Consider the following 27,538-nt stretch of genomic DNA (forward strand, 5'->3'; position numbering starts at 1 on the left):
AAGGGGGAGGCCAACACTCTTAAGGACAGGAACATTAACTAAAGCATTAGTTAAAGGGACACTATAGTCACCTGAACAACTTCAGCTTAATGAGGTTGTTCAGGTGAGAACTATAGCTCCCTGCAGCCTTTCTCATGTACAGTGTTTACATTGAAATCTAGGAACACCTCCAGTTGCAGTCACTCAGAGTGAACCAGAGGGACTTCGGAGTTGATGGAGGCATAATATGCCTCCATCCACTCAGGTCTGCTGTCAGCAGAGCACAGGGCCGCACTGTGCACAGCATCCTGTGATTCAGTATCTCCACCCTCTGCATGCAGACACTGAACTTTCCTCGTAGAGATTCATTGATTCAATTCATCTCTATAAGGAGAAGCTGATTGGCCAGGGCTGTGTTTGAATCATGCTGGCTCTGCCCCTGATCTGCCTCTTTGTCAGTCTCAGCCAATTCTATGGGGAAGCACTGTAATTGGATCAGGCTACCACATGTCAGCAGACTGCTTGTGTTTCAGAGTCTAACAGCATGCAGATTTACAGCTTCAGGCTTGAATACAGTAAGATTTTTACTATATTTATGGAGGCATGAGGGGCCCAGGGGGGCTAGATGGTGGTGTTAACACTATAGGGTCAGGAATACATGTTTGTGTTACTGACCCTATAGTGATCCTCTAATAATAATTTGGGAATGCAGATAGCAAGACCCACCCAGATAGCAATGTACTTAGTTATTATCTCACCATGGCTTTATAGATATAATCTAAGTTAAGAAATCTAATTTCATTTGAATGTACAAGACTATAAAATCACTATCAGGATTATTCACTAACTTTAGAATTATTAGCAATTAACCAGGAAATTTCAGATTTTAGTTCACAAAAACCATGCAGGACAGTGAAAATGTTTGTTTGTTTTTAACAAAATAGAGTCCAAATATGCATTGTGTTGTCTTTTTTTTTTTTATTCTTTATTTTTGAAGTGCAGATAGTTACATACAACTTGTCACGCCCCAACAGCTTGTGACAGGAGACAAAATACACAGCTTGTAAGCAGTAAGGCAGTGAGAAAACATGCACAATTTTTTAAAGTTACAAAGACAAGAGCAGGTACATGCTTGGTATCGCTATTATAGAGTTAGATCATAACGTAGGTTCTTAGGGTATTCTAATCTATCTAGACTCAATAGCAATTGTAAATGATTATTTATAGCTTTCTTCAACTCATTATAGGACCACTGGGGGGACGCACTTTCAGGCTATCTTTGGTAGAAGGTGGCATTGCATCGCTGAAAGCTAGATGCTAAATTAGGATGTGAACTAATTAAAATTTCCACTCGTGTCCTCCATCCCATGCCGCTGGTAGGTATGTCTTAGAGGGTAATGAGAGACAAGATGAGCTCTACGCTTGGGGACGGTGACCCAGTAACATGCCCTGAGGCTATTTCTCCCTTAGATTAAGCTAATCGAATGAACACACTGAGGGACATATAGGGGTACATTGAGCCTGGGTTATCATCAACAATGCTGGTTACATCTGATATGATAAAACAAGTCACTGCAGTATTGACCCCACCTGAACTAGCATGAACATTTGAAGTGCAATAAAATAATATAGCATAAGGCAACAGGCCAAAATCAAAATAAAACGATCAGAGCTCAATTATGTCCAGTGGGTGTAGTAGGTTGCCAGGGCATGCTGTCTGGCCATCGCCTGTGGTCACCAGGGGTACGCTTACAGACTGAGCTACCGTGTCGTTTGATTGTGGTCGGCTCCTGTTTCCCTCCAGCAGTATAGAGCATCATGGTGTGTGGTCTTGATTTTACCCCGCCGCCCGCCCCCTGCACTTTATGGGTACTTGCGCCCTCGGTTGGTGATTTATGGCCAACAACGGGAGTCCTGGGAGGTGAAATGTCCAGGTGTAGGGCTGTGGTGTGAGGGTTTACCTCTGAGGGCTCCGTGCCCAGGAAGGCAGCCGTGGGTGCCAGTTGTAATCAGTGAGTTCGTGGGCAGGAGCTTCTGCAGGGATCCGTTGTGTGTGAGTCAGGTACCGTAGGTTGATTCAGGGCACGGGCGGAGGTGTCTGCAGGCAGGCAAAGTTGTCAGCGTTGGTCACATTGGCGCCATTTTGGTGCTCAGGCACATAGTGCACCACTCAGTGTAAGCCTGGTGAGGGGCCGATGGTAGGCTGTGATTCTCCCCAGTGGGGACCGGGATAACCCCCCCGGTCCAAGGGGGGAGAATCGGGACCTGCGAGGCACGTCTCAAGGTCGCCACATGGCAGCCGGGCTCACCAACAGGACGGCGGCCGTCCGCCCCGCTCTTCACCCACACAGGACCCAAAGCCCCGTATCGCCCCCACAGGCTCCGAAACTTCCGGTCTTGGGGACCGCAGTGCCGCCGGCAGCTACCCGGACACATGGGATATCTCCTGGGCTTCGATGTAGGTGGTAAACTTCGATATTTTGCCCCTCAAGCCTGCGACCGGTCAGCATGGCGGTCAGGCCCCGCCCCCCTTGTGTTGTCTTTAAGTGTGATTTATATATTGAGTTTTAATTCTCTCATTAATTGTCGTTGCAATGAATCACAATAAGAGCTGGATAATGACATGCAAAGCTAATTTATTAGGTCTTATGCTTCCTAAGTGACTTATCACAAATCTTGCATCTCTGATTCAGCATGCAAGCGAGTAAAGGTGAACAGAGCTCTGGCTAATTTCACACTGAGTTAGAACAAGCTGTTTTTAAATCACTGTGAAGAGAATTACAAGAAGTAGGCAGCTCAGAATTCTCGCCGTTCCATATTCAGAAGCAGTCGCTGTGCCGTGAAACTCAAAGATGCCAGGAGAATCTTTCATACTCACTCTGCTTATTTTAGTAAGCGATGTACTCACTGGAGGAACCACACACAGACTACTAACCACATTACAGGGACATTTAATACTCCTTATGTTATGATTTATCTAAATCATGGGTCGTCAACCTGGTCCCTACCGCCCACTAGTGGGCGTTTTAGGATTTCAGGTGGGCGGTAGGGATTTCCAGGTTTTGGCGGACGGGCGGGCGGGTGCGAGCCGGCGGTACCCCTGCGACTGGGTACCGCCGTGACAAATTGCGGCTCCGGCCCGCGCGGCAAACCGCCGGGGCCGCATGTGGAGGGGTCCATCGGGTGGCCCATGCTGTCAGGGCCACCCGATGGATGTGGATTGTAAGGGGGCCCGGTCAGCGCTGGGCGCTTTAACAGCGCGACCGGGCCCCCTGTGATGACATCGCAGAGCTGGGAGGAAGTGACTGCACATCACTCCTCCCAGCTAACCCTGAGAGCCGCGCGGGAGGAAGACCAGGGAGTCAGAGTGGGAACTCTGACTCCCATCCACCTGAGCCACCACTGGACCCCAGGGAAAGTCACCCTCCTGAATCTAAAAGGTAGGAAACAGGAGGGTGACTTAAATATAATGTGTGTGTGTGTGTGTGTCTTTGTATGTATGTCTTGTGTGTCTGTATATATGTGTGTCTTGTGTGTGTGTATGTATGTGTGACTGTCTGTTGGTATGTGTGTCTTGTGTGTGTCTGTATGTATGTGTCTTGTGTGTATGTGTGTCTGTCTGTGTTCCTGTATGTGTCGTGTGTGTCTTGTGTATGTGTATGTGTGTGTGTGTGTATGTATGTATGTGTGTATGTATGTGTGTGTATGTATGTGTGTGTGTATGTGTCGTGTGTGTTTGTGTCTGTATGTGTCGTGTGTGTTTGTGTGTGTATGTGTGTGTGTGTGTGTGTATGTGTCGTGTGTGTGTGTGTATGTATGTGTCGTGTGTGTGTGTGTATGTATGTGTCGTGTGTGTATGTACGTGTGTGTGTGTCGTGTGTGTCTGTATGTGTTGTGTGTGTCTGTATGTGTTGTGTGTGTCTGTATGTGTCGTGTGTGTCTGTATGTGTCGTGTGTATGTATGTGTCGTATGTGTGTGTGTATGTATGTGTGTCGTGTGTGTGTGTCGTGTGTGTCTGTATGTGTCGTGTGTGTCTGTATGTGTCGTGTATGTATGTGTCGTGTGTGTGTGTATGTATGTGTCGTGTGTGTGTATCTATGTGTCTGTATTTGTGTATCTATGTGTCTGTATTTGTGTCTGTATGTGTATCTGTATGTGTGTTGTGTGTGTGTGTATGTATGTCGTGTGTGTATGTGTCGTGTGTGTGTATGTATGTGTCGTGTGTGTGTATGTATGTGTTGTGTGTGTGTGTATGTGTCGTGTGTGTGTGTATGTGTGTGTGTATTTGTCGTGTGTGTGTGTGTATGTGTCGTGTGTGTATGTATGTGTCGTGTGTGTGTATGTGTGTCTGTATGTGTGTCTGTATGTGTGTCGTGTGTGTGTCTTGTACGTGTGTCTGTCTGTTATAGTGGACTATATAGTAAGTGGGCTACCTAGCTCAGCCTTCCTACTGGGCATTGCTACAAGGAAGGTTAAAAAATAGAAAAAAGGGGGAAAAAAAAGGTGGGGAGGGGAATTGAGGAGGGAGAGGAGATGAGCTGACGCACAAGAAAAATCATAGAGAGATAATATGAGAAATCATATTATGCGCAAACAGAGAAGTCGTCTGAATATCACTGAAAGAGACCTTCGTTTGTTCCTTACGAAAATCGAACCAGAAATCAAATATTTAGTCTCGCAGCATCAACCTCATTAATCACTAGTAAAGGTAATTTCAATTTACTTTATTGTTTTCTCATTAAACTTTATAAAGTTAAAAACCTTATAAACCTGCATTAAGTAGAAATAAAAAGATAAATGTACGTACATTTATTTTTTGTAAAACACCCTCCTTTCTAAAAAATATTCCGCATTTGCGCGAAAACTGGTGGGCGGTAAGGAAATTTTTTCAACCAAAAAGTTGCATTAGTGGGCGGTAGGTAAAAAAAGGTTGACTACCACTGATCTAAATGGAAACAGCCAAGACAAATGGAACTGCAAACCACCTATAAGACAAAATGGTCCTGCAAACCACCTACATGACAAAATGGCACTACAAATCACCTACATGACAAAACGGCCCTGTAAATCACCTACAAGACAAAATGGCTGTGCAAATCACCTACAAGACAAAATGGCACTACAAAGTTGCTCATTTTCCATCTATCAAAGAAGAGCTTACATCTATGAAATTATATATCTGTAGATAGCTTTGCATTCCTGGCCTAATTACTGTTCTCTTTTACAAATGACAAGGGCTATGGGAAGCTCAAACTGTTGAGAACTCCAATCACTCTAAAGGAGTGTAAAGGGTTTCACAAGAACATTCAAAATGAAATGAATAGTTACTCATCCTCTCAGAGGCATCTCTAATCATCAATAAAAGGAAACTGCTGATATTATCATTACAGGCGCAACATGTTTATATTCTTAATGCTCACTCTGACTTATCATTAGTCCTTACCACACCAATAAATTGTATTTTTCTTTTGAATTGCAAGAGAAAAAGACTGGCATTACCCTACTGTGACTTCGCCACTTGTGCCTGGAGGGGACTACTGGCTGGCCTCCTGCCTTCCAACTATGGCCCCTGTGCTGATAGCTGTATTTTCCCCTGCCGAAAGGTTTATTTGTGTATTTCTACATATTTCTGACTTTCAGTATGTGAGTAGTGCTACCCAAGATAGCTATGCCATGGTGCCTATTTGTGTAACAAAAGACTATGGAAAAGACTTTGGCTCCATGGCAATTGAACTGTATGTATGTGATCTGAGCGCCATTCGGTAATAATGTGCACTCAGGTCTAAGCTATCTGGGGATATGTTGCATGTATATGTTTTATGTAGTAATTGTAACATTGTGTCATTTTATGTCTTTTTGCAACCATGTGGCTAATGGAGTCTTGCCGCTGTCCTGGGAGATAATTTGATTACTTCCCAATTATCTCCAGGATAGAGAGGAGGGATTGTGATGTCACTGTGGGAGTGTTTTGTTTGTATTGTCTGTGATTGGCTAATATCCAATATGTGTCCCATTGTTCCATCAGGCCCCCTAGGGGAGTGTCCACCTGGTGGACACTTGCATAAATACAGGGCAGGTAGCCCTCAATAAACCAGACCTACTTGCACCTTTCTTGAAGCCTTGGCTCATTCTTGGGGGAAGGGATACCTACACTCTGGGGATTGCTATAATCACTTACTTCCCAGAGTAAGCTCTTGTAAGAGCTTGATTTGTTCCTGCTACACTCTCTTAAATTAGGAGAGGTTTACCCACTGGGAGCTGGATCCTGGTCATGGATCCAGGGTGGGTGAGAGACGGCGAGACCCTGGCGCAGCTGCATCGCTGGAAGTTGGGTCCGCAGTGCTGATGGTGTCGGTTGGAGTGCTCAGAGTCCTCGGCAACGCTAGGAGCATCGATTGGTGGAGATTGCCTGCGTTCCGTCACACCTACCTACCCTTATGAGGCAGCATTAACTACTAACTACTAATACTATTTGGGGGAACTGGGGAACTCCGCTATATTACATCATAGACTGGCCTTGTAAGATGTATATGAAATACACATAAATTGTGACTATTCCAAAATTATTTCTGTTTCACGTGGATAACAAAGATAAACGTGGTTTAGGGGCGGGGCTTGACTGCCATGCTCTGAGGAAGCATAGGGCTGCAGCTCCACTGAACTGACCTGGTTTTCTCAACATTTTACTGAATATACCTGATTTCACACCATTTTTACAGACATCCCTGTTTTTGGAACCTCTTGTGAACACAGTGATACCACTCCTGCAGTCTTATCTCACCTTCTTGCAGCACTACTGTGGCGAAACCAACCTCGCCACTGGGCCCTGGAGAAGCCTGTTTGCTAGCCTCCTACCTACTGACTATGGCCCCTGGGTTATTTGGGGCATATTGTACTGTATATTGCTGCTACTGGCCCTTTTAACAGCATCTATGGACATATTGGGACTTTTGGGACTACTGTCCCTTTAAGATTGTGAAGCATATTCAAGTGTAATGCCTGTAATATTATATATGTATTTATAGATGTGTTAAGTTTATCCTGGGTGATTTGTATGCAGCATTCTGATTGTTCGGTAGAATCACTCCATTCAGTATATTGAGTGAAACTACCGAACAACCAGACCACCCAGGAATGAGTGTGCCTCCAATTACCGTTTGCAACAATGTTGCAAACAGGTAATTGGCAATCAGTGCAGTGTGGTCTTTGTCCTCTGGGTGGCCGCCATTCGGGAAACAAACACGTGGCGGCGGCCATCTTAAACTACCGAACAGCGGTGTTTTGCCGTCGAGTGTCTGGAACTAAAATCGGACACTTGACTAGGCAAACACCGCTGAGACCTCCATACTTCCAGAAATTCGTATGGAAACTACCGAATGACCCGCCGTTCGGTAGAAAGAGCCCCATAAACAAGGGAATTCATTCAAACCCTCTCCAGGCTCTATAACACAGGCAATTCGCCTGTTTTCATTCCCTTGTTTGTGACCGACCGCAGGGCCAAAATGCATGGAACTGTTTTCGGATACTTTACCCATGCGGTCGGTCAAATCTTTGGAACCCCATATCTCACGAACCATTCATCCGAATTACTTGAATTTTGAATATGTTGTCCCCCTGAATAAGGGCTATCCAGCGATGCTGGATTTAAAGGTGTACCCCCGGGTTTTGGGGTACATCCAGAACTTGGCTGAAAAAGTGTACCGGATAATTGAGTTTAATGTTATCTGAGGGGAGGGGATGTGTGGGCTGAACCATGTATGTGATTGGTTATTTTATGCCTCCCCCTGGGTGTGGCCTGTATGTGGATTAGTGTAATAAAAGCCAGGCTGGATGAGCCAGTCCAGAGTTCCTGTTTTACCCTCAAAGTGATGTGTCGTCTCATTATTGGGGGAAGGATTTATTGTATGCTGTTCCAGTTGACTGCTAGGAGTACAAGCCTATTCGTATGGTTCCTATTCAATGGTCTACAGCATTCATACGCTTGGGAGAATTTAAAGGTTCTCGGATTCGGTGATTGTGGTGTCTGCCAGAGTGCTTGGAGTCCTCAGGAAGCACTAGGAGCATCCATTAACGGAGGTACCAAGTCGGGGTGCCAGGCGATCCGTTACATTGGTGGCAAGCGGTGGGATGGCGTCCTAGTGCGAGGTAAAGCAGCTCGGAGACACAGTGCGTTTGGATTTACAATTGAGGGCAACGCTAGCAGTCGTGCAGCGCCCCTGGGAGCAGACAAGTATGGAAGGTTCTGGCTCTGGAGATGATTGGCTGGCCGAGGTGAGGCAGCGAGTGGCTGAGTATGGGGATGATATACCCATGGAGACACGCCGGGTGATCTGGAACCAGGTCATGGCCGAGCGAAACACAAGGCTGGACCGAGAATTCCGGTTGTCAAAAGAGAGGAAGTATGCTCAGCAGCAGGAGCGTTACAGCAGCCGGGTAGAGGCTGCATCCGAGGAGGTTAGCCGTCTTTCCCTGAGGCGGCGGGAGGAACCCGAAGTGGGGGTCCTCATAGACTGGTCCTGTGAGGAACCACAACAGGCAGGTAGAGATGGGACCAAGGTCACTCCACCGGGATGCTGGGCAGCCGGCCCAGATCCCCAGCAGCAACCAGAGTTGCCAGGTGGGGAAGCAGGTGGCCCTTACTCACAAATGTTGAGGGGCCTCACGGATTGGTCCTGGGAAGACCCACCAATGGCAGGTGGAGATGGGACTGCGGTCTCTCTACCGGCCCTACAGGGATGCTGGGCAGTCGGCCCAGATCCCCAGCGGCAGTGTGCGTTACAGGGAGCTGAAGGTGCCGTTCTGGCTCCCCAGCGGCAGTCTACGGTGCAGGGAGAGGAGCCTGTTATCCCCTCTCCCCAGCGGTTGAAGGTGTGTAAGGGAGAGGAGTTTGTTATTCCCTCTCCCCAGCGGCAGCACAGCTCACCAAGGGGAGACAGTAAGCCCCACACCAGCGCAGATGGGACCGTGGTCTCTGCGCCCAAGCTACAGGGAGTACAGAGGGTCAGCCCTGCTCCCCAGCGGCTGAAAGTGTGTAAGGGAGAGGAGTTTGTTACCCCCTCTCCCCAGCAGCAGCTTAGCACACCAAGGGGAGACAGTAAGCCCCACACCAGCGCAGATGGGACCGTGGTCTCTGCGCCCAAGCTACAGGGAGCTGAAGGGGCCGTCCTCCCTCCCCAGCGGCAGTGTGATTTGTTGGGAATTGGGAGCCCAGTCTCCATTCCCCAGCGGCAGGCTGAGTTACAGGGGGCAGAGGTAGTTGGTCCTACCCCCCAGCAGCAGAGTGATATGCCGGGAAGGCAGTGTGAAGTGCAGGGAGAGGAGAGCAGCGTCCTCCCTCCCCAGCGGAAGGCTGAGTTACAGGGGGCAGAGGTAGTTGGTCCTACCCCCCAGCAGCAGCGTGATTTTTTGGGAATAGAGAGCCCAGTCTCTATTCCCCAGCAGCAGGACACTGAATTGGGAGGAGAGACAGTCGGTCTCCCTCCACAAAGACTGAAAGTAGGCATGGGAGAGGAGATTGTTACCTCCTCTCCCCAGCGGCAGATCATCAATGGGCAGAGTGTTCTAATGGGAGAGGAGATTGTTACCACCTCTCCCCAGCGGCAGATCATCAATGGGCAGAGTGTTCTAATGGGAGAGGAGCTGGTTACCACCTCTCCCCAGCGGCAGCTTAATGTACCAGGGGGAGACTGTAAGCCCCACACCTGTGCAGATGGGACCGTGGTCTCTGCACTTCCAGCACAGGGGGTAGGGACGGTCGGTCCTGCCCCCCCACAACAGGGCTGTTTAGCCAAAGGGGAGACAGTCGGTCTCCAGCAACCAGGCTCCAACCAGACTACTCCTGTAGTAGTGCTGGCACCAGGGCAGAGTACCGCTGGTCTCTGCCCACTCAGCAACCCACCAAAACAGCCTACCAGTCCCCCACACAGCCGGGGTGAGGCACCTGGACCTGGACAAGTTTTTCCATTACTCAGGTGTAGTAACCATTTATTGTGGGTGGGCTGTACTGCTGTTTCTGTTTTGTGGGTGGGCTGCTGGACTAACAAGGGCACTGACCGGCAAGAGGTCAGGTACCCTGTTAGTCTGTTTGGAAAAGGGGAGAAATGTGGCGAAACCAACCTCGCCACTGGGCCCTGGAGAAGCCTGTTTGCTAGCCTCCTACCTACTGACTATGGCCCCTGGGTTATTTGGGGCATATTGTACTGTATATTGCTGCTACTGGCCCTTTTAACAGCATCTATGGACATATTGGGACTTTTGGGACTACTGTCCCTTTAAGATTGTGAAGCATATTCAAGTGTAATGCCTGTAATATTATATATGTATTTATAGATGTGTTAAGTTTATCCTGGGTGATTTGTATGCAGCATTCTGATTGTTCGGTAGAATCACTCCATTCAGTATATTGAGTGAAACTACCGAACAACCAGACCACCCAGGAATGAGTGTGCCTCCAATTACCGTTTGCAACAATGTTGCAAACAGGTAATTGGCAATCAGTGCAGTGTGGTCTTTGTCCTCTGGGTGGCCGCCATTCGGGAAACAAACACGTGGCGGCGGCCATCTTAAACTACCGAACAGCGGTGTTTTGCCGTCGAGTGTCTGGAACTAAAATCGGACACTTGACTAGGCAAACACCGCTGAGACCTCCATACTTCCAGAAATTCGTATGGAAACTACTGAATGACCCGCCGTTCGGTAGAAAGAGCCCCATAAACAAGGGAATTCATTCAAACCCTCTCCAGGCTCTATAACACAGGCAATTCGCCTGTTTTCATTCCCTTGTTTGTGACCGACCGCAGGGCCAAAATGCATGGAACTGTTTTCGGATACTTTACCCATGCGGTCGGTCAAATCTTTGGAACCCCATATCTCACGAACCATTCATCCGAATTACTTGAATTTTGAATATGTTGTCCCCCTGAATAAGGGCTATCCAGCGATGCTGGATTTAAAGGTGTACCCCCGGGTTTTGGGGTACATCCATAACTTGGCTGAAAAAGTGTACCGGATAATTGAGTTTAATGTTATCTGAGGGGAGGGGATGTGTGGGCTGAACCATGTATGTGATTGGTTATTTTATGCCTCCCCCTGGGTGTGGCCTGTATGTGGATTAGTGTAATAAAAGCCAGGCTGGATGAGCCAGTCCAGAGTTCCTGTTTTACCCTCAAAGTGATGTGTCGTCTCATTATTGGGGGAAGGATTTATTGTATGCTGTTCCAGTTGACTGCTAGGAGTACAAGCCTATTCGTATGGTTCCTATTCAATGGTCTACAGCATTCATACGCTTGGGAGAATTTAAAGGTTCTCGGATTCGGTGATTGTGGTGTCTGCCAGAGTGCTTGGAGTCCTCAGGAAGCACTAGGAGCATCCATTAACGGAGGTACCAAGTCGGGGTGCCAGGCGATCCGTTACAACTACTACTAGCTGACTCAGTACAGGAGGGACGACCGCTCGCCTGTACCCAGCAAAGTCTGGTGATTACTTCTGCTGCCCTCTTCTCGCCCCCCCTCTTTGGACCGGTAGAGGTTATCCCAGTCCCGGGAGTTTTACCCTCACGGGCACCTGCACCACTAAGAGCCGAAGGCCCCGTAGCGGACAAGATGGCGACGTCTGAGGCCTACTTTGTCCCCTCTGTCTACCCTAGTGACACACACAGCAAACTAGAGCAAATCGTCACAGACTTGACGCAGCTTGAATACTGCTGGAGTGACTCTGCAGTAGCATCTCCGGGGAAGATCCTACGATGTTCTGATGCGACAGAGGCACAGAGGCCTAAATTGCGAACATCTCCCAGTCCTGGTCCACTTGCACTTCCAGACCTGACCCGACCTTACCTTCAAGCTCTAGTGATTTCCGGTCTGCGACCACAGAGAGGCATTGTCACGATTCGGGGAACCTAACACGCTAACACACACACACACACACACACACACAGAAAAGGTGCAGTACCGGACCTTAGAGTGGCCCGGCTAAGCACACAAAGAATAGTCAGGAGACAAGCCGAGTAAGGGTGACCAGAAGACAGAATAACGAGAAACAAGCCGAGGTCAAAGGGTAGGAGAACGTCACAAAGTCAGATTAACAAGCCAGAGAGTACGTAACCAGAAACACAAGATCAGTAGCAATACTTAGCAAGCAAAGACCACAACAGGGCAGGGAGGAACAGGAAAGGTAAGTATTTAAACCATAAGGTTAATTCTGATTGGATAATTTCCAATCAGAATTAACAATCACATGTGGGAGATATCTAAACCTCCCACTGTGATTGAGGCACTGTGCCTTTAATGCCGGGTCAGGTCAAGGGCGGTCTCCCAGCGTGCAGCGTCATGCGTGCTGCCGCTGGGGGACATGGAGGAAGACGCAGGCGTCATCCGAGACTGGAAGGATGCCGCTCGCCGAGCCCAGGAGGAGGAGGGGACCGCGGACGGCTGGAGGGTGAGTACTGCGAGCGGAGTGCAGCCTCCCCTCACAGCCGCCCGCGGGATCCCAACAGGCATTGCTCCGAGGCCGTGGCTGAAGTGCTACCTTTTCTAACTTGCTTAGCGGGCGCTGCTTTCACAAAGCTGATCTGCGGTAGAGTGGCAAACCATGTGGTGGATGGCTCCTGTGATTTTGAGTGGTTACACGTGTGACTGTTGCTGGCCCAGAAAAGGGGAATCGTCGTTTACTCATACTAATAGTCGTTTACTCATAAAGGACTGCCCATTCTCTTTGTCTTATTATAACCCATACTCCCAGTATACTCTGCTGTGTCATTGGCTATGCTTATCATATCTTACATTCCTACTCTGTTATTATTATTTTCTCTAACTATTATATGTGCCTTCTTTGCATGCTATCAAAAACCAAAAAAAAGTGCAGTATCTTTGTAGTCATGTATCCATAAGCGTGTCTGTTTTTACCTTGCACTGCAAAAATAAAGAATAAAAAAAAAAAAAAAAGAAAAGGAAAAAAAGATAAACTCCTCTATAAAGATTGGTGTTCAAATTTGCCAAAAGGTGAGAGGGGATGTGTAATCAACCAAGACTTCCATATTTATGTCTTCCCTTTTTACCTCCTTCTCTCCGCCCCGTACCTCCTTGTGGACTGGCTTGGAAACCTGAGATGAGTCAAAGAGTATAAAGTCTCTGGAATGAAAATAAGCAAGTGTGCTTGCTTTGGGAGTCAAAATTTATTTGGATGAAATGTCAGTTTTTTCTTTCCGCGTTCCCTCAAACAGAAGATACTGTAACATCTACATAAGTAAGTGCATTTTCTGTTAATTTCTTCTTTTTATTTTTAACTTTTGTTGGCATACATTATTTGTTTGTTATCTATTTTTTATGTATGCACTATGTATGTGACTATTTTTCTTTATAATAAATATTCATTTATTAAGTTCTACCTTTGTCTGGTAAGAGATTACAGGACTTGAAGAGACCCCTTTCATAGTATTTTCATTACATCAATATTTTGCTAGCTTGTGTTTGTGGGTTTTTTTTAATCTTATTTGCTTAGGGAACCACTTAAAACGTGTCTTAGTGGTGGCAGCTTTTGATATCAGAGTTAAATGTTGGTGATGTTAAGCAAGACATTTTAGCATTATTTTCAGTCTAGTGCAGACAAATAGTGATTTTTCACACTTTCAACCCCAGAACCAAGTTGCAGGGATGCTTCGAGTACTGTGCATCTTAACACATATATTAGCCCAATGTCCTCAAAAGTTTTAAGGGCATTTCTACAGCATGTTGTATAATGTAACTAAACATTTCTATATGAAGCATGTAGTCCAACGACGTGCAGGTATATAAAATGTGAGCCGTCACTATATAACATAATATGTGCAGGTGGTGTAATTTGTGGTGACATTATTAAATAATAATTGAATTGTTCTAAACTTTCTCACGTAGTTTCACAATCTGACAGTTCTGGCAACACCACCACCCCTGTTATACATGGATCCCTATACCATTATCATTCGTTATAGTTGCACATTATACAACATACGGTCACGTTCATTGTTATTTATATAAATCCTCCAGTGCAATACGAAGGTTAGGCAATGAGTCACATGTCTTTCCAGATTAAAGTTCTGTATGCTTGAGTAAAAATGCTAAAGTGTAACCATTATATCTAAGCAAAGTCTATTTTTTTTTTTTTATGGATTACATCTGTGTATCAAGCTCAAAATGTCTTTGTTCTCTTTCCTTGTTTCTATCTGTCTGTCTGTCTGTCTATATAAAAAACTGTACCTGTACCCTTTGGTACTGTTAACATTATTGTGAAATCAAGGGGATTTTGGAACCATGTAAAGTTCAAAATTCTCTTCTAAAATTACTTGTTATAGATTGACAAACATATTTAGTAAATAGTAAAAATCTATAAAAATATTTCAGAGCTGTGCTTGGGAATTCTACATCAGTTAACATACATACCTTTTGGCATTGGTACAAGTAAGTCCAACATCTTCTGGGAGAGGTTGGGCCAAATAGCCAGTATCTCACTCTGCAGCTCAGCATCCAGTTGCTGTCGATCTGCACCTCCTGTAATAAACCACAAAATGTGATAAATGTCTGAACTTAAGCTAAAAAGTTCCATCAATTGGCCTTTGGTGGGCTAGAAGGTCTGTAACAAGTCCGTGGAGCTGTAGATATTTGAAAACTTATATTTACTTTTTTGTGGAAAAAGAACCAAACTGGAGCAACGAAAACAAAGTAATAATGCACAATAAATCGAAATGCAACTCAACCATCATATCTAACCATTCTGTTCAACATACTATCCATTCCTAAGACTTCCAAACTTCAATAATACAAATAAACTATGAAGCAACAGATGTAGACACAAAGCTTACCTTTTGCTATTTTGATGTCCAGTGCAGTACGGATCAGAGCCATTAGAGTGGATGTGAAATGTACTGTCATTTCCTCTGTAACAGGCATGTTCATCAGGACGAGTCTCTGTAGAAAAACATTGGGTGCCCAATATATGGGAAGACATATCGACACAGGGACCCAAAGCAAACAACCACACATATGCACAATATCACTATGCCATACACAAAACAGGAATGGGAAAAAATCACTCCCAAACTTCCCTCCAGATCCCCAGCTCCACCCTATTTGTCCACACTATTTGTGTATTTGATTGAAAACCACAAGGGGAGCATTTGGGATTGGAACTGGTAGCTTGGTATCCCCCCAGTTCATAGTTTGCAGAGGACAATCTGAAGGAATGATATGTGTGACCTGCACTTCTACAGCAACACTCGTTCCTTACAAAGGTATCATTTATAGCTCATGTCGACGGTAACAAAAAACTCTCAATGTCACTGCAGAGGGTACTGCAATTCATGTGGTTTCAATCTAATGTTCCAAATAAACTTATTTTATCACACAGGATTATCTAAATATTAGGTTAAAATGTAGATCTCATGGGAAGCTCTAGCTATACTGGAACTTAACTAGTCAACATGTAGCTGTCCAAGCATTCTTAACCAAATCTCCAAAGCTAACTCTATATTGTTCAGCCAAATATTGTTGGTGGTTGGTGGTTGGTCTGTAAAGAGAGCACATCAAAGATCTCCCTGACTCACAAGGGAAGTATTAATCTGCAGAATTTAGAGAATTGGTAAAATAGACAGTGTGCAGCCAACAAGTCAAAACTTTGGGATGATATATCGAAGTAGTTACAATTGGATTAAGGGTTTTCCAGAATTGTGCTGTGTTGGTTCAAAAAGCCCCTTATTCACTTTGCAGTCACTTCTATACATCAACTGGCCTTGACCCAAAGCTTTGAACCAAGCAACATGCTCAGTTCACACTGCTGTGAATCAATCAATGCAGATTACAGCTTCCCTGTTAGATCGGATGATAGGGATTTGTGATATGTTCTCATACTTTATCACTGTATTTACCTATTTCAAAAAGGCTGTTTTTATTTAATATTATGGAATTAGTAGTTATATTCTAGTCACAAAAAAGTGAGTTTAGAATAGAATTCCAAGATTTATGCCAACATTTATCAGATGGAAATATTCTTGGACCTTTTTGTTTTTGAGACTCAGCTACATTGACTCAAATGTTGATACTTTGATGTCAACTTACAACTTGTATACTTCCGCTATCATTTGTACTAACTTTAGTGTTACATTTATTTTCCAATGAGTCTTTCACAGTTATTTCTTACTAGCCCCATATACCAGGCTACTGCACCTATCCCTATTTCTTATATATTTTCTCTATTTCTTCAAATAGTGAGCTCAACCAATATTAAGGGATGACCTCTACCTTATAAGCAACTTTGTTGGGACATCTCTTTCCGAGACCTAAAGGTGGTGACATGAGGGTCAGCATTTCATACATCTCTGTATAATGGATACGGCCACTGGTTATGGACAGGGGGGAGCCAGAGAGGAAAAGGAGGGAGTGAGGTGAGAAAGATGGAGCGAGCAAAGGAATGGGGTAATGAGGAGAAGCCGCATATCCAGGAAGCCAAAAAAATAAAAACCCAAACAAGGTGAAAACAAACAGACAAATATAAGACAAAGGAAACAGGAAAAGAAGAGGGGAAACAGAAGAGAAGAGGGAGGGGTTAATAAGTGCCTTTACCCCTCCCCCCCAAAAGCAGAATAACGTGGGTTGATAACGCACTCATGCCTGTAATTACATTATTTTCACCCACCCCCAATCCCTCTCTTCTGTTAATGGGACTTCTATTTCTTGCGCATTTATAGCTCATGCTTAGTTTGTATTCCAGATACCCGTCTCCAGACTCCGGGTTCAGAAGGTAACTGCAGGTGTATGGTTCCTGGACCGTGAACTTGCTTGCCTTACTGAGCTGGGGCTTTTTAGGGAGGAGCCGTGTATCCTTCCTAATTTGGAGTTTTTTGTTTTATTTTGTTTTTCTATTTATATCTACATAGAGGGTGTGACTGTGTCTACTGGCTGTAGGATAGGGATCGCGCAGATGCTTCCTCCTGGCTGTATGATGTGGCTCCCAGCATGCCCCAGTTCAAAGCATGCTCTGGATTGCATACAAGGAAGGTTGTCATGCATTCTCCCCACATGTCTCATCACCACCATGCCAGATATGCCGTGTTGCATTTTTAAAGATTCAACGAGCTGCCTCCCAACACCAGCCACCCTGGATCTCTGGAGCACATGGATGTTTCAGATTAACCCTCTGAGCATCAGTAAGGCCATCACAAGCTGGCATGCCCTTCTGATTCTCAATAGGAACTGTATTTATTGAACTGAACTTCCATCCATGTACTCCAATATTTAACAGTCAACTTAGCATCTATGGGAGGGCAATATGCATGAATGGACTATCACTGGGTAGTAGAGCTCTGCGGGGAAGGACTGGAATACATACCCTTATCACAGAGCATTATATCATTCCATCATGTGATCCATGCGTCTCGTAACCTCCCATTTAAAAAAAGCTCTTGCTCTCTACCATGTTGTTATGCACCTGCCACCCTGCCAATGGTTTAAACAATATCACGGAGGCCCAGGGTCTAGTTTGGGTGCAGCTGCTGATTTAGTAGGAAAGTTAGGGAGTGACTGTCAGTCTTCAAACGGGGAGGTAGCAGCCCGAGGTCCCTTGCATGGTGCAGTAGTGGAGCGGTGGAGGGAAAGGAGAAGTTAGGTGAAGGGTAAGGTGGGAAGGAAGGGGGTAAGCTGTGCCCTTGTTGAGTGGAAAGAGTTGAGAGACCGGGCACCAAACCTTGCATGCCACCCTGTAGGGGCAGTTCTCTCCTAGGCCAAGCGGAGGCGAGATGAGTCGGACTAATTTGTACATATCCTTATAGGGAATCCTGCCACTGGAAGAGAAGCACATGTGTGTTAATCAGAGCATAGCTCAAAACCATAAAGCTGGAGATATCTCCATGGATTGAGGAACATCCCCCACAACTTCAGTCACTGCACCATGAGAGCTCCTGGGATGGCACAAAACCCCCATCTGCCTCGAAAAGAGGCTAAGGATGCACTACCACTTGTAGTGAGGCCAGAGTAAGAAACAAAAACTAAAGTAACTAAATTAAAATAAAAAAAATATAACAACTATTCATCAGCAACTATTTTTTCTACAAATGAAACTTAACAAAAAATATACATGTCCTTTGTAACAACGTGGTGATGTTTGATATTTTTGATACGCCGATGTTTGACGCAACCTATTTGTTGGTGCAACCTTTGAGTTGTATGCACCAAATGTTGAGAACTATGAAGCTACATGCAGTCCCAGGGCAAAAACAAAAACAAATTTACCATGCTGCTTTGTCATACTCGGCCCAGATCCGGACAAATTCATCAAGGTGGTGAGGTCCCAGAATTGAGGAGTCTCTTGTTAAATACTCAAAGTTATCCATAATGACTGCAACAAAGAGGTTCAGCATCTATGAAAAGCAGACAGATAAATCAATAAGAATTCTGCAATCAGACAACTTTTTAGAACAGTGCAGAAAACATACATTCAGTCATTCTGTACGTCTGTCCATCCATCCAACAATATATAGATATATCACATTCATTTATGTGGAATGATAACAAGGTTAAGCTGAAAATATTTATTGCTCATACACCATGGAAGATGTAGTTCTACAAGTAAAGACTTACCAAGAAGGAACAGAAGAAGATGAATGAGACAAAATAGACATAAGCCAGGTCAGTCCCACATCGTTCATTATCATTTTGTCCAGAGGGTGCACTGGTATCTGGTTCACAACCTTTATCACCGAGACATGACAGCATAATTTCCTGCCATGCCTCACCGGTAGCACTCCTGCCAATAAAAAATACTATTAAAGTACTCAATTCATTACACTCTCGGGGGTGAGCTTGGAAAATGCACCAATGTGAATGATATAATTGTTACGTTTTCAACAAGCTACATTAAGCATTTCAAAATACAGATATAGTATTTAAGTATCCTGCTGGTGTATTTGTTTGAGATAAAGTCTACATCATAGTATCAATGGGCCATATTGAAAACAGGAAACACTTAAGTCAATTGGGTAGAACACCTATAAATGCAGTGAGTTTGAGTGAAAAAATAACCAGCTATGTTAACTTGCTGATAATAATAACATAAAGTCAATATGAAATAGTTGAAATGTTCTAGATGAAATAATATTGGTACATACAGTTTTCTCATTTTTGCAGTTTTTAAGTATCTGTTATTTTCGTAATAACTAGCCTTGGTACTGTCGATATTTATAAACTACATTTGTCATGATGCTCAACTGGACCTTTGCAATTCACAAGTGACTGCACTGCAAGGGGTAACCATCACTACATTAATTTCTAAGACCAGATAATTTGCACAACGGATCAGGACTACCAGTGTATAACTGTATAATTCTCAGATAAACTTTGCAAAACTAAAAGCAGGCTGAGATTCCGTGGAGGTGGAATGGTGGAACATGAGCAGAGATATCTTTTGGCTACACTTGGATTGGACTGAGGTTTTAGCAATACAAATGTTGAATCCAATTAATTTACAATATAACATATTTCTTATTCGTACGTGGAATATCATCTTATAACATAACCCGTGATATCACAGTTCTAGAATGTGTGGATACAGTAGGATAGAGTCATCACGAACTTAGGTAACATATTCTAAAAGCTACACCTTCTATATGAGTGAAGTAGAAAAGCAATTTATGCTATATATTGTATTACTTAAAGTCCCATACAGATTACCTGAATAGAAGCATGAGGGAACTGAAGAAACTTCTGAAATTGTTATGTCTGTTAATATGGCTGTCCTCTTCCAGTTTGATGTTTCCAAACACCTGGATGCAGAAAGTGAAAAAGCCAAATGTTATTGTAATATAACGCTTAAAGTTTAAAAAAAAGAGCAAAAAAGAGGACACATGTCCTGTAAATGTCCAGGACCCACCAGCAGTGCACATTTGCAAGAAACTCATAGATGAGCAAAAAAAAGCTAATTTATTACTAAAAAAAAACAAAAGTGACAAAACATTTATTTTTTTTCCTAGCAACAGTGCACATTTTTTACAATTCAGGACCACAAGGTGTCTCATTCTAATTATCTCCTGGATAGGTGTTAGTTTACTAGCTGGCAAACAGACTTGTTCACTTTGTCTGAAAATAAAAATTAAATTTCAAGACAGCTACATTTTGTCCATAAGATGGTTCGGCGAACCAATGAACCAAAGTGGTCTGAAAATGGGCCCATCAGTGTACTGCAAAATATATGCATAACATAAGTATTATGTATATAATTTGCAATGCACTGAGAAGTGCATTTTGCCACCATTTGGTTTACAGCTGATGGGAGAAATAGTCACCAATAGAGAGAAAAAGAGGATGTAAACATAGATTTGATTTTTTTTTACTGCTCCTCCTTTATACCCCTTTATTGCTAACTTTTCACTTGATCTGTGAAAAAAATCATAAAATAAAAACATCTGTACCCTAGCCATCAATCATCTTCTTTCCAATCACTCATCATTTTTTTTTTTTTTTTTTTGGTGCCACAGGTAAAATTCCGAATTGCGAATCAAAACGAACATGTTCGTTTATTACGCAATTCGTTTTGTTCATGACTCGACTCAGAGTCCAGGGAATTCGTACAATCTCCTAGTTGTCCCACATGAATAAAAAAAGCCTCCAATTCTACTGCCAAGCAACAACAATGAAAGTGTGACATTATCCCATTACATTGAGGGAGGTATGCCTGTACTTTCTTGTCCATTTGTGGTCTTCAAGAACCTGCCTGAGAAACCTGCCTGAGATATATTTCTCAACTTCTTTTCATGTCAAGTCAAGACCATAAAGTGTCACTATAGTCACCTGAACAACTTTAGCTTAATGAAGCAGTTTTGGTGTATAGAAGATGCCTCTGCAGCCTCACTGCTCAATCCTCTGCCATTTAGGAGTTAAATCCCCTTGTTTATGAACCCTAGTCACACCTCCCTGCATGTGACTTGCACAGCCTTCCATAAACGCTTCCTGTAAAGAGAACCCTATTTAGGCTTTCTTTTTTGCAAGTTCTGTTTAATTAAGATTTCCTTATCCCCTGCTATGTTAATAGCTTGCTAGACCCTGCAAGAGTCTCCTGTATGTGATTAAAGTTACATTTAGAGATTGAGATACAATTATTTAAGGTAAATTACATCTGTTTGAAAGGGAAACCAGTTTTTTTTTTTCATGCAGGCTCTGTCAATCATAGCCAGGGGAGGTGTGGCTAGGGCTGCATAAACAGAAACAAAGTGATTTAACTCCTAAATGACAGTGAATTGAGCAGTGAAATTGCAGGGGAATGATCTATACACTAAAACTGCTTTATTTAGCTAAAGTAATGTAGGTGACTATAGTGTTCCTTTAAATATATTTGTATTACATGTTTCCTGAGTATCTGGCTAAAGTGACACCATTCTTTACTACATATATACTGTGACAGCCATTTATAGACAGCATACAGATAGCCTTAGGCAACAATAAGAACCCATGACACCCCAAACCTGTGTGTAGCCCCCTCTGCTGATGAATGAACCTCAAATAGTAACAAAGGCTTTATATTTCACTATAAACCCTAATAAATCGACTCCATATAATAAAATGCACAATCATGAGATATATTTTGAGTTGGAATAATATGTAATTAAGGGGGATATCATATAACACATGCACGTTTTATATTTAGCATCGCAAATAAATATTTTTTGCACAAACATAACATATATTGTGCACGATATATCAGCATAAATATATCTGACTTGTAAAAGTAAGTAGATAAATAATTAATTTGGAAAGTCTAAAAAAATAATATTGCTATTATTAAAAAAATTACCGTATACACTCGAGTATAAGCCGACCCGAATATAAGCAGTGTATGTGTATGAGTGCAGTGTGTATGAATGCAGTGTTTGAGTGTGTGATGCAGAGCCTTGGTGGGGGTGGGCATTTTTATTATTTTTGTATTATTTTATTTTAATAGTTTTTTGTTATATATATTTTTTAATTAATATTATTTTTTTATTTATTATTATTATTATTATTAATATTTTTATATTTTTTTTCGTCCAGGAAGCACTTGCCTCTACTGCAGCTCCTGTCAGCTCCCTTCTCCTCCGCGCCGTCCGTGCAGCTCCTCTGTCAGCTCACACTGTAAGTCTTGCAAGAGCCGCACTATGACCCCGCGGCTCTCGCGAGACTTACACTGGGAGCTGACAGAGGTGCTGAAAGGACCGGCGCAGAGGAGAAGAGAGCTGACAGGAGCTGCAGGAGAGGTAAGCGCTCGCTGCCAGCCCCCAGTCTGTATTATGGCAATGTAAATTGCCATAATACAGACACTGACTCGAGTATAAGCCGAGTTGGGGTTTTTCAGCACAAAACATGTGCTGAAAAACTCGACTTATACTCGAGTATATATGGTATATAATTTTTTTTCAAGGAGTAATAACAAATAATTTCAACTTCAGAGGCAAAGCTTTCCTTGGACCAGAACTACCTAAACTGAATTTAATTAGTATAGGCTTCTAAGACTTTACTTGTTTGAAAGTTATTCAGTCTTGCGAGAATTCAGAATAACAGAATTTGGCAGCAACGTCCACGTTTTCACAGTCTTATCTCAAAAAAGTATTTCTACACTTAATATAATAAATGTAAAGTCAGCAAAGCATTGTTGAGCAACGTACACTCCAGACCAGTCGGCAGATTTCCACAGCATATTATTTTTACACTGCTGCTAGAATTCTGGTATATGTGTGTAGAAAAGTACTTATGAACTGTTCTAAAAATGAAGTACAGCTGGCTGTGCTCAGGCTCCCAATCTGTGACACCTTCCAGGTGGACTAGGTGGTTTTCTGGCAAATTGAGCTTTAGAATATTCCACATCTCTCGGGACAGAGGATCTGTTTTCTCCAAGGAAGATTGCATGGGTAGTACATTTGATCTTAGCCTAAGGGCCTTTAATTGCCAAAGGAGAGAACTAGCATGTGTACAAAAACGAATCACGGAACACCATTATACAATATTTTAGTTAGAGTAAAAAATAAATGACACAAAAACCTCAGTAAGATTTCCAGAGCTTGAGATTTGCATTAGTGGCAGGAATGTGGGTTCTCGCAGGACCCTTATAGCACAATATGCATGGTGCCTCAAGAATGTATGGATATGCAAATTAATTCAATGACGGTTACAATATTAATAAGTTAGCAACCATGAGCAGTACATTGAGAGTGTAGAACAGTTATGCCTTTTCCAAGCAATTTCTGGAAACAGATCATTAATAACCAATTCTATGGCATACATATATTGACTTCAAGAGGATAGAAGGCTAAATTGAACATTCATAGAAGAACTAACCAGTTACATTTTAGATACTTTTTGTTTTGTTAGTAGGTTAGTGCATTAACCAACTGAACTATCTCTGTTTGATATGAATTCTTCTTTCCTTTAAGGTAGCACTAGAGAAGGCCTTTAAGATCTCTCTTACATGTATTAAAATATTTCAGAAAAGGCTGTGTATTGACCAATAGCTGCAAACATTAAGTATATCCTTTTGAAGATGATTTTTCTTCTTTAACCCCTTAAGGACCAAACTTCTGGAATAAAAGGGAATCATGACGTGTCACACAGGTCATGTGTCCTTAAGGGGTTAAATCTGACATGTAAGTGACACTTGAAGAATAAGGTTCTAGTCGGTCTCACCCACCTGCATCCCAATGATGGCATAGATGAAGAATAGCATTGCGATGAGAAGGCAGACATAAGGAAGAGCCTGTAAAGGTATAGGAGGGTTTTTAAAAAAAAAAGCCAAATAAAATATCACTAATTTATTATGAACAAAGGGCCATCATATATCATTCATATATATATATATATATATATATATATATATATATATATAATATTCATCATATTTTGATAGGTGAAGCTTACTTGTCCCTGCACCATAGCTGGTAAATGTTTAGTTATCATTAACTCAAGCACGATAAATTCTGATGTTAAACCTGTAATCATTGTATTATTGAAAGCTGAATGTTCTAAGGGACACCTGGTTGCTTCCTCAATTTACAAATTGTTAAATTCTATAACTGGTGGAAATGTCATGCTGCGTTATATCTTACTATTCTTCATCCTCACCTATAACAAATATGGAGTCAAAACTAGTGATTCATCAGTTACAGGTAATAAAATATATCTACTGGTTTTCTGGATGTAAAAAAAGAACCTACTCCAGAGTAGTTTTGCATATTTAACTAGTTGATTAAAAAAAAGATCAAATATCATAAAAGCCAAAGTATGCCCTCCAGTAAGGGGCACTGTTAAGCAGAGAAGGATCAATCTCACAAGGTGCTTGGCAGGTTACAGGTCCACCTCCTCACCTTCAATCTTGACATAGAGGAGGTGAATGGGACCAAAAAATTTAAGGGTTCCGTGCGCCTGTCTAACACCTGGGCCTTAGGCATCCGCTTAAGGTCATATTCTGGTTAATCCTGCTCTGTTCTAGTGGGAATGCACAGTGAAATACTACATTATGTATACCTAGGTTGAAAATTTACATTTGATTACTGAGAGTAGGATGTTCATTGAAACAATAGGACACACGGGAATTATTAATGCAGTTAATGCATCGCTATCCAGAAATGGTAGATGTAACAACCCTTACTGGTGCAAGCATCCAGAAAACACCATCACTTAGATGAGAAAACAGTGGAAGATTTTAACTAAATCAGAGCATGGTTAAAGGGACACTATAGGCAACCTGGCCACTTTATCTCTTTGAAGAGGTCTGGGCGCAGTCTGTCCCTGCCCCCCTTGGCCCTGCAATGTAAAACATTGCAGTTTCGGAAAAACTGTAAACAAACTAAATTACATCAAAGTATTACAGTATGATTCCAGGACAACTAGACTATCAAATTGTCTATTTACTGATATGTCAACCATTAGGACCATATCAGTATAGTGCTAATTGTTATGTATTAAAAGGGCTACACTGGTATTACGCTGACCTTATCGTGAGTCCTGGGGGTTGTTGCCCTGCACTTTTTGCAACATAATCTTTACTTGGTGTGTCAAGGTGATCTGTTACTAATGAGAGATCTCTGTCTAATAATTTAGAGAGAACATCTAGATTGGTTTTGTTTAGGGATACCGCGTATAGAAAATACATACATTTGTTAAAATGTCATGAAGTATAGTATGTACATTTTATGGGTGACACTAATTGAAATGCACATTTGGCAAACAATACAAGTAGAGAGATCAACAACAAGACCAGCCTACGAGAATAAGGGTCGGAAAATGCTTTCACCACCGGACATGTTGCCCAGCATCTGTCCCTAATGCTTTTGCAATATTCATAATGGGAAGGTAGTGATACCAACACGGGTGGATGGTACAAAAAATATAAATACACATTGTTTTGTTAATTCTTGCTGTACTCCTGGTTGTTAGCACATAACATTAAAAAGTTGTATGTCATTCTGTACCTTAAATGACTGGACAAAGGTCCACAGCAAGATGCGGATGGTGTAACCTTGCCTGAGAAGTTTAATGAGTCGTGCGGCTCGGAACAGCTTCAGAAAGCTCATGTTAAAGCTGCTTGTATTCACCAACTAGTGGATCAGGAAAGAAAGGGAGATAAGCCCAGGTGGATATACAAATTAAAATCCTAACATTAACACCAAAAATTTCACTCAACAAATTCTATATGCATGGTGATCGTAGATCCATATGATCATGTAGTGTACCAAATTAGTGTGATAAGGAATTCCATACCGACTTCTGAATTGCACATTACAGTAGTAAAAAGAATTAAACTGTATATAGGTTAGGTGTACACTTTGTTAAAGATGGAGTTTCCAAGAAGAGTTTTCAAACACAGCAAGTAATATGAATATAACTTAACAATCTTGCATTTCCACTCATCAACTATAAACATATTCATTTGGAAAGAATGTCCTTTGTAAGCTTGCCATTGCAGTCTAAAGTCATATGATTTAAAATAATGTATACAAGAAAGATAATGTGTGTTAGATAAATATAATAAACTATTTTTAACCTTGGGTTAGTTTGAAATTGCAGATCTACCTTGAAGAGCAGCCAACATAAAGTCTTAAATCACTCTTAAATAGACCAAACAGTGGCTAAATGATCTGAAAGTGAGGTGTCTTCTAAGGAACACTGCACCCACAACCGGCACACTTGGTGTACTGTTCTTTAGTTCTTTAGCACGAAAAAAAAAAAAAAAAGACTTAAGTCTAGCTAAACATCATAGAAAATTTAATTAATGGGTTTACTGATACTTTTATCCACCGTTGGTCTATTTAAATTAAAACAAAGTATATGTATGTCACAGTGGATAAAATTATTTAAATTCCATTTTTTATTATTATATGCTTAATTATAAGAAAGGGAAGCAGTAATCTTTCCCAGTGCAGAAACTTTTTACTTTATTAAATGATGTTTACAAATGAAGCAAAGCACCGATTTCCATATTTGTTCCATTATATATTTGTGTTAACATGACATAATGAAAATGACAGTACAGTCTCACCTTGCTGTCTGTAAGAATAATCTCTGTGATGCTACCAATTACTGTAATGAAGTCGAAGATATTCCACGTGTCCCGGAAATAGTTCTGTGGGAGGCAGAGGAGCTGTTAGCTTGGGTCCTTTAATGACTTTGAAACTTGTCCTTAGCTCACAGAGCAAAGTCAATTATCATCCTAATGATTTCAGAAATTAACAAAGAGCCATCTACCAGCCAGGAAAATATGAGCAATAAAACAGATTAGTTGCCAAGATGAGCACTGATTAATACTCACCAAAAATCCAAAAGCGATGATTTTAAGGATGCACTCCAGGGAAAAAAGCATAGTGAATGCGATATTCAAATATTTTAGAGCCAGCTCGTACGTGTATGGAGCAGAGTAATACTGAAAACAATTAAAACATAATTAGAGTCTAGACAAGGAAAATCAACCAACACTGTCCTATTGTAAGGTCATACAACAGATTGTCCTTTGGGGGAGCATTTACGCATTTATCTCCGAGAAGAAGAAAACAATTCACAACATTAAAACTATACGTCAACACACTGAATATAAATGGTGAAGTGCAGACACAAATGGAAAGCCCAAATGAGTATCCTGTCTGACATTGTTTGATTTATATAGAACAGATCTTCAAGACAGTGCATGAAATAATTGCAGAAAAGACTCACATATTAGTACCCAAACTGATGTAATGTTCTACAAATTATGTAGTTCCACCCTGAAGAACTATTCAGTGAACAGACCCACACTGGACATTTGTGTGGGACCTATTCATAGCCATCTCCTCCTAAATTAATAACTTCATACCTGGGTTGTAGATTTTTGAATGTGGTTCCTACTGGTCTAACAGGAGGAAGCAATAATAACTGGAGGTCTGGTGGCACCAGATTCCACACTATGCTCCACAGTCTCAGTGGCCAAAAAAGCTGCACTTTGGTGCATTCAACCTCTACTACTGTGGTCTCTTGAAAAAAGGAGGGGTTTAAAGTCTTGTCATGACAAAAATGTTGGCACAACAGCTATCCCACTGTGGTTAAA

General features: G+C 42.4%; 1 protein-coding gene across 7 annotated transcripts in view; it reads right to left on the minus strand.

Annotated features, from left to right (window-relative positions):
• CACNA1E (calcium voltage-gated channel subunit alpha1 E) overlaps nt 1-27,538 on the minus strand; it is a 738,678-nt gene that overhangs the window by 20,787 nt on the left and 690,353 nt on the right. For 5 of the 7 annotated variants that reach the window (XM_063428300.1, XM_063428301.1, XM_063428298.1 and 2 more), the window contains 10 exons: nt 26,771-26,881; nt 26,501-26,584; nt 25,434-25,559; nt 23,654-23,719; nt 19,672-19,763; nt 18,583-18,748; nt 18,235-18,362; nt 16,249-16,345; nt 14,814-14,919; nt 14,395-14,502 (listed from right to left, as the gene is read on the minus strand). In XM_063428300.1, the coding sequence (XP_063284370.1) occupies nt 14,395-14,502; nt 14,814-14,919; nt 16,249-16,345; nt 18,235-18,362; nt 18,583-18,748; nt 19,672-19,763; nt 23,654-23,719; nt 25,434-25,559; nt 26,501-26,584; nt 26,771-26,881 (1,084 nt within the window). Of the gene's footprint in view, nt 1-14,394; nt 14,503-14,813; nt 14,920-16,248; nt 16,346-17,689; nt 17,787-18,234; nt 18,363-18,582; nt 18,749-19,671; nt 19,764-23,653; nt 23,720-25,433; nt 25,560-26,500; nt 26,585-26,770; nt 26,882-27,538 lie in introns of all 7 variants that reach the window. The other 2 variants (XM_063428305.1, XM_063428299.1) reach the window with 1 other exon arrangement.

This window comes from Pelobates fuscus, chromosome 7 (assembly GCF_036172605.1).
Source record: "Pelobates fuscus isolate aPelFus1 chromosome 7, aPelFus1.pri, whole genome shotgun sequence".
Lineage (NCBI taxonomy): Eukaryota > Metazoa > Chordata > Amphibia > Anura > Pelobatidae > Pelobates > Pelobates fuscus.